Raw genomic sequence first — 7,682 nt, 5'->3', positions numbered from 1 at the left:
GACGGCTTCGGCTTTACCCTTCCCTGGGCTGGAATCGGAATCGGACTCAGAATCGAGATCAAGTCTTGGCTGTGTGTCTCTGGTGGAGGTTTCTCAGCCCCTGGCAGGTTCAAGCGTCCATTCGGGTTCATATATTCGTACATGAATGTATTCGTATTGTTTTTTGTTGCTGTTCCACTTGCGAGTGTGAAATGTCTGCTTGCTTGGCATTCATGGAAATTGCCTATGCCTCGGAATTTGTGGGAACAAGTGCAGCAGCAGCAGCAGCAGCATCGACCACATTACGTGCTCTTTTTTGTTGTTGGTTGGTGAGGAGAGAACACCCGCAGGCGGGAGCGTGTGAAATTTCAGTTTTTGGGAACGATTCTTGTTCCTTTTTCTGCAAAATTCAGAGACTTCGCAGAGTTAGTTGGTGGGAAAGACATGCTCACAATGTTTGAGAGGATGTTGGGCTTCAGTTTTTACATGTAGGAGTACAAGCTGAAATGGCTCTAAGGACAACAGTTTTGAATGAATTTGTTTGACGTGGAAAAAGCACAAATTGAATTCATTTTAGAGCTCATATTTGTAAGTATTTCTATGATTTTTTGGGCACCTGTTTTGTTCTAAATTAAAGCCTCTAAATGAAGCACAAAACTTAAAGTTTGCCTTGATATATCTTCAAGAGCAGCCAGTCTATGGACACATATCAGAGATAACAAACATATTATTAGCCCTTCAATTTGTTTGTTATCGACTGTAGATGAAAGTGCATTGCAAATGTTCTTTTTGGGAGTTTATTCTATATTTTTATACCATGCAAAGTTCTGAATATAAACACCAAACTCCAGCAGCTTTCCCTCATCATAGTAGCAGCTCCGCTCTGTACCATGCTCCATTTATATTAAAAAATTCCAGCAACCTGCAAACTCCAGTCGAAGCCGCCGCCACGTCTGTTCATATGTTGTCGCTGCTGATGTGTGTTGTGTGCCCTAAAGTGCTGTCACCTCAGTGCCGCACGCATCTTGATTTATGTGCTGGCATCGACAAAATTAAATAATAAAAATGAAAATCTGTAACAAAATGCTGAAGTCGGAGAGTCCGGCCGCGCATGCGCAATAAATTCGAATTTTATGACACCTGACAAAATACGCAGCAGCAGCAGCAACGGCAACGGCAGCAGCAGCAGGAGCAGGAGTTGCATATGGAGTTACAGCTTGAAGCATGAAGATGGAAGCGGCTGCTTCAGTTGAAAATTGTTTAATGACTAATGGCAGAGCTGGGCCACAAGGCTGCTGCGGATGCTGCTGCTGCCGAGCTTCGTTTATTGCCCTGTGTCTATTGAAGATTAATTTCATTTACACAACTTCATCGCCTCGACTTGGTTTGGTCTTCGCCGAGCAAGGCTCGGACTGGCTGGCTTAACACTTTGTTGTCCGCCTGGTTGCGTTTTGGAGTTAATAAAGTCATAAATTGTCTGTACCCTGGGCTCGCTTCCAACTCTAATGCGCCACGCAGCAGCAGCAGGAGCAGCAGCAGCGGCAGCGGCAGTTGGAGGAGCCGCAGCTCAAAGCCGCAGCAAAGTCTGTAGCGGCACCAATCGTTACGTGTCCATGTGTTTTTATTGCTTCTTTTGTGAGTGCTCACTAGTGTCGGATACGAGGGGAGTAGAGGAGAGGCACACTGGTGTGGTCCACACCAAGCTGGCAGCATCTGTTGCGGATTAGAAACGGAGCCAGCAAGCGACTCAATTCAATTTCATATACCCAAAACACACACAATTCATCAGCTCCATGATCTATCTGTGTTCTGTCAATCATCGCTGTGCAGTAGATATTTTCTTGTGTATTTTTGAGACATTTTAGATGCTTGAAAATGTTTTAGGAGTCTGAAAACAATGCGCGAATTCTCTGCTGCAAAGAAATCCAAGTTATTACACGTCTAAAAACCATTAAATATTTGTACAGCTATGAAAGATAACTCCAACTTGCAAATGGAATGCAAATATAGACCACAAAAATAGTTAGCTCTACATAAGAATTAATCCTATGCAGGGGACACGTGTAAACCCAATTTTGATCACTGAATGCAACGCCCCAAAACCTCACCAGTAGCTGGCCTTCGGCAATTGGGGTTACTTAAATGAGTAGACAAATAAGAGACGGCGCACTCAATGACATGTTCATAAATATGTAAATAAATAATAGCCAGCCAAGACATCACTATGGGCTCCTTATCAGCGGGCAGCTCCAATCAATTCCGTTGCTCCGAGCTGTTAAACGAGCAAACAACGAGAGGCCGGGGCTGGCAGGGGCTGACTATTGGCACAGCTGCTACCGCAGTGAAGAGGAGTCGTGGCTCGTATTTTAATACAATGATGACGGGACATATGTATATCCGGATAGCAAAGAGCGGAACATTATGCAAAAAAAGAAAGAAAAGGTGCCACAGACAAGCCTCTGCCTCAGCCGCACAACAGCAACTCTTTGTGTGTTCCTGCTATACAAATACGATGATAATACTCATGCCACATATGCAGGAACCCCTAACGGATCGCTGTGCTGGAATTCGCCTCCCTCCCAGGGCTGTTCCTCTGTTCAAATACACCTTGCAAACGTGGCAAGTTGCCTGCTTCCTCCTTCCGGGCTGGAAAACCGATCCACACTCGAGTGGCCACCTCTGGGGGTGGTTTGCAGGACTGTTTAGGGTAGAACTTTTCCTGCTGCCTCCTGGGGTACCTGTCAAGTTTACGCCTGACAGCGCACTCGCTGGATATTTTCCTGCAGCCGGCAGCTGTTGCCCCGAGTCCTTGAAAAAGGGATACACATGCCTGAGTTAATGTTGCAACTGGCTAGGGGATAGGCATAGGGATAGGGGTGGCTGTATAGCTTTGCGGCCTCCGACAGGTGGGACTCACTTGAAATTTGTTTAAACATTAGGAGGCACTCCAGCTAGCAGTTATCTGTGGAGTGGAGTACAGTTTTCTGTTTGCAATTAGAGCAATAAAGAGACACTCGTACCTGTAGATGTATATAGCACCTCCTTCCGATCAAATTCGAACCCAAAATTAGTGTTCTGTGCGGAATGCTTAAATATTCCAAGCCTCAATGCATTTTTAATCACTCCAACCCATTCGTAGTGCCCACAATTACCAGACATGGATTGGTAAAGACTTCTTAGCACGATCCTCCGACATTTCGCGGTCTGGTACGTGAGCGGGGCCAGACCTTCCGATTGCTGGCGCACGGCTTCAATTGAAGTTCGATGAGATGTGTCGCCCTCGTGCGCTTTGATTTTATTGCCAGCACTTAGCATAATGAGCCGCACTGATAGCATCACGTTTCCTATCCAAAGACCTAAAGGCCGAAAGACCGCGCTCGCACTGCGGCGCATGCGCAATGCGCATATGCTTCCTGTCCCGCCGGAAATTCCTTTGAGTACTCCGCTTTGTCGTCTGCAGCACAAAAGTTCAAAGTGCATGCAGAGGGAATCGTGGATTTCCATTGAGCTGGATTCCCCATTGAAATGCGCAGAGCAGAGGAAACAAAAGGACACACCACCACCTGTTTCCTTGGGCTTTGCCTGAGATTTATTCGAAGAGGAAGTTCATTGAACTGCAAATGAAACTGGAACGGAGCTCGCCTCAGTAATCATATTTGGAGTTTGCAGCATTGAGAATTCTCGTGTGAGCATAGCGCTTGTCATCGTTTAGGAAGCCAATCACATCGGTAACGCAGATGTACTTCCAGCGTTTGGCTGCCGGACGCTGGGGCAGGGATGCTGCCAGTGGAGCCTGTCGACTCCTTGGTCCAACGGCATTCAGCGCCGTGATGTTGGTCGTCTCCAGGCGCTTGGCCATGCCCATTCCAAAGTCCGAGGCGGGCTTCTGCCGCTTGAAGTTATCTTCTTCATCCGACAAGCAGTGCTCCTCCCGATCCCTCTTGTCGAGAAGTTCCATCTTCGCTTTCATGTCGTAAATCAACACAAAACGCATGTCGCCGTGCAGATCATAGCCAGTGCGATGCTCGCAGCGTTCTATGATCCCCTTCAAGGCACTCGCCATGTATGTGGCCAGTGCACGTAGAAAGGTGTCCAGCAGGCCCTCGCAGCCCTCGAAACTGAAGCTCTGTCCCTGTCTGCCCTCGTAGGCCATGTGTTTCATTAGTTGTATCATAATGCTCTTCCGCTGGAAGCACAACGCCAGGGAATGCTCTTGAGCATTGTGCGATCTGCTTGCCAATCCCTGAGGAGCTGCGACGATGCTCCCCGACATGCTGCAGAATCTAGCGAGAAATTCGTTTAATTTTTAATGGAAAAACAAAGGATTTAGTTATGTTTACCAATTGCACGAAGACTTCCCGTCGTTGGGTTTGAATCTGCAAAGACAAAAACTTTATTTATATTAATGAGTTCTTGAGATCTATCTGAGGTCCCATCCAGGTGCTAGTTCTTGGCACGAGACATATGCCAGCATGATCCTTAGCGGTCGAGTGCTTCCACCCCCTGGCCGGCCGCATATCTTCATACGGCCCTCTGGCCAACGCCCTGACCTAGCACTTGTTCCTCTCCACTGACCAGCTAACCGAACCTGCCACACCCGGCAACAGGAGAAGGACACGTTATGCAAAGTGCACAGGAATGCACAAGTGAGCCTGGCACGAGCAACTAATTATTCAAATGGGGAAGGGCTGTCTGACGGAATGCCCAGACCTAGGATATCCACCCAGACAACGACCAGCGACCAACGACCGGGGGTGAGCGGATATTAAAAAGCGACGCGCGACTGTCGCCTGTCGTCTGTCCCGCACATTTCCGTGCACCACTGAACTTCTGGCCCGAAAGATCATGCCCAGCCTAGCATGTCGTGGCCAAGACAGTCGCGTCGCCTGAGTATGAGGGTGCTGTGGTGCGCATACTTAAACGCCGCACAGCCCAGGAGCAGAAGCCAGGCAGGCGCGTGTTGTTTTGACGTGTCTGTAACCTGGCTAGAAATTTATTAGAAATTCTAGTCAAGGTGCTTAGCGACGGCGACAGCGACAGCGACGGCTTTGTCTTTGTCTTTGTCTCTGCTTATGTCGTGCCTTTGCTCCCGAACAGGTTCATTACGCGTGCCGGCGACAGTCGACGGTGGCGAAGGCGTTGACCTAATTACCTGTTTATTTTTTTAGTTTGTAAATTCCTACCCTACGCCTTCTGCCCTTCTGCCCATAGGGGTGCCTGCTGCTGCTGCTGCTGCGGGTGTGTCGCTTGGGTGCCACAAATGCAAGGTGCAAGCTGTTTACAACAATTTCAATTATATTTAATTCGCGCAAAAGAAATTATAAACAAAATTCGGCCAGCCGTCAATTAAGTGGCGATTTCACAACACTAAAATAGACTAGCGCAATTGTGAGCGCAGTTATGAGCACAAAGAGTGTACATTAATTGTTGTGAAGTTATCAAAAAAAATAAATTGAAAACTATGTTTAAAAATTATGATATAATTTATGTCTGAAATGGATACCCAGCGGTGGAAATAATTTATTTCAATAAAAAGTAATCGATATGAGGATCACTTTGCAACACTTAGCAACATCTGCTCTGCGCTGCTATTTATTTTCGCATCTAAGAAGATCTCTGAGGAAATTGCACTCCCACAACAATTTGATCTTCCGCCATTGCTGCAGAGATGCGCTTCCCCGGTGGCACTCGCATCGTGTAATATGCCACCCAATAGTCAGTTGAAAATGCAGATTTCCAGCCCATTCCAGCCGCACTTGCATAATCCACACATGTCAGGCGAGTCCCCCCGCCTGCCATTTGCAAGGAGCAGAGCAGGCCGCCGCATAAACTAAGCTAACAATTCAACTAAAATGCCAACCAGATAATAAAACTCTCAAATCGATGAAGAAGTGGAAGCATTGGCCTTTGTGATCGACTGAGTGTGCAGTTTGTGGCAAGATGGAAAATGGAAATAAAACTGCGAACACGAAACAGACAGTCGCAGGGGCCAGAGCCACAGTCGGGGCTGGCAGCGAGGCAGTCAGGCCAGGCCATTCAAGCGACCACCCACACATCTGGGCCAGAGACACAGCCAGAGCATCCTCGCCGCCTGCGCAGTGTCAAATAGACAGGAAAAAGCAACAGCAACAGCAACAACGGACGAGAGCTGCGTGGAGTCGGTGAGTTGGAGGCTGGCATATTCCAGCGAATAAATATTATCATATGGAAATTTCCTTTCAGAGCAATTACGAATGCTGCCACAGCCACAGTCAGGGCCCCAGCGTTTCTTGTGGCAAGTGACCTGCGAGACGTCAAATGCAGCGCACAGGAAATCGAAGTCGCAACTCGACGGGTTTGACGATGATGTAGCACCACCAGCTTTATGCACTGTCTCTCAGTCTCTGGCTCTGCCTCTCCTTTCAGCCATTCATAGAGATCACAGCGTGTCGCAGTCGTAGAAAGTTTTACTGTGTCTCCCCCCTGTCGTCGGTTGGTGTGTTTGTTCAAGGCAGTCTCCACTGTTACTGCTCTTTGCTCTGCGTACCTGTTGGAGCTGCGTTTTTCGGGGAGCAGCAGCAACTGAAATTGCCAATTGTTGTGCTTCGATGGCAGTGGCAGGCTACTGTTTGGGCTGCCACACACCTTGCAGCTGGAACGGAAGCGAGGCATCTTAGAGATCAGCGAGGCTCTGGCTCTGGCTGCTGGCTGTGTGTTGCCACTTTCGGCGCTGGCTCTGCCTTTTTAAGCCATTTTAATATGAGCGTTGCACATCTTGGCTGTGGGTGTGGCTGATTGGGCAAGCCGAACCAAACGAAACGAAAACAAAAAAAAATGGATGAGAAGAGGCTCGCTCCGTCTGCGCTGGGCCAGGCCAGGCCAGGCCCAATGATCAATCTTGGCCATGGAAACGTTTTACGATGACGATGATGATGATGACGACGTGGACTTTGTTTGCCGGCGATGGCTTTGATTGCAGCAGCAGCAGCAGCCTCGCAGCCATTTGCCAGCTTTTGCTACTGGTTTTTCTCCGAAGCCTCACTTAAGTGGGCGTGTGGGCATTTTTGTTAGAAAATGTTTGGCCCGATCCGCAGGAAGCGATCTGTTTGGCTTATGGAAATGCTGCCAACAGGCAAGCGAAATGTTTCAATTATTAGTATTTTTAGTCAGCAATTAAAGGGAACACCTGCAGAGGGGGATCATTTTACAACGAAATTGTACTCAGCACTGACGGAAGTAGGTTGACACTCTGCCAAATGGGACAATAGATGGGACACCCACACACACACCTACATCATGATTGTTGTTTTTCTTTTACTCTTAATTTATATTTACAGCATTCCGTTTCCGTTCCCAGAACTCTCCCACTCGGATTGGCATTGTTCCTCGAGCTGAAAGAATAACAAGTGCGAAAACAGGTTAAGGCACATCGATAAAGGTTGCACTTCGACGTTACCCAACACTGCAACAAGAAAAAAAAAAAAAGGAACATGCAAAATCATGAAAATTTACTAAATAAATAAAGGCAAAGAGTCCATGCAAAGTGCAAACCAGCAGCGGCAGTGGCAGCGAGTGATTTCGAAGGAGATTTGGGCCCAAGCCCAACGCCTGCATATGCAAATTGCTTGTGGGAAGGCAAAGGAATAGGTGAGTGGAGCCGAGATGGTAAATTGGAGCGCTGCTAGGAGGATTCTCCCACAGCCCACTGGACTACTTTCGAGCGA

At 47.8% G+C, this 7,682-nt stretch overlaps 1 protein-coding gene and 1 long non-coding RNA gene across 6 annotated transcripts; one reads left to right on the top strand and one right to left on the bottom strand.

The window, feature by feature from the left end:
• Positions 1–3,479: 3,479 nt before the first annotated feature.
• On the bottom strand, positions 3,480–5,336 carry LOC117900467. Of its 5 annotated transcripts, none has more exons than XM_034810843.1 (3): positions 5,163–5,336; positions 4,320–4,355; positions 3,480–4,253 (listed from the first exon to the last, which is right to left on the bottom strand). In XM_034810843.1, exons 1-3 carry the CDS (start codon positions 5,186–5,188, stop codon positions 3,623–3,625), a joined length of 693 nt encoding a protein of 230 aa, XP_034666734.1. In that variant the 5' UTR covers positions 5,189–5,336; the 3' UTR covers positions 3,480–3,622. The 5 variants fall into 5 exon arrangements, with proteins under 5 accessions (XP_034666734.1, XP_034666736.1, XP_034666735.1 ...); XM_034810845.1 differs by having other exon boundaries at positions 3,485–4,262; positions 4,320–4,370; positions 5,132–5,327; XM_034810844.1 differs by having other exon boundaries at positions 3,485–4,262; positions 5,132–5,327.
• Positions 5,337–5,577: 241 nt separating this feature from the next.
• Positions 5,578–7,316, top strand: LOC117900749. The gene is made up of 3 exons (XR_004649294.1): positions 5,578–6,140; positions 6,202–6,313; positions 6,385–7,316. It is a non-coding gene; the product is annotated as an uncharacterized LOC117900749 (long non-coding RNA).
• The last annotated feature ends 366 nt before the right edge of the window (positions 7,317–7,682 follow it).

This window comes from Drosophila subobscura, chromosome U, assembly GCF_008121235.1.
Source record: "Drosophila subobscura isolate 14011-0131.10 chromosome U, UCBerk_Dsub_1.0, whole genome shotgun sequence".
NCBI lineage: Eukaryota > Metazoa > Arthropoda > Insecta > Diptera > Drosophilidae > Drosophila > Drosophila subobscura.
Note: the sequence above shows the minus strand (reverse complement) of the source record. Positions and strands in the feature narration are given on the sequence as shown.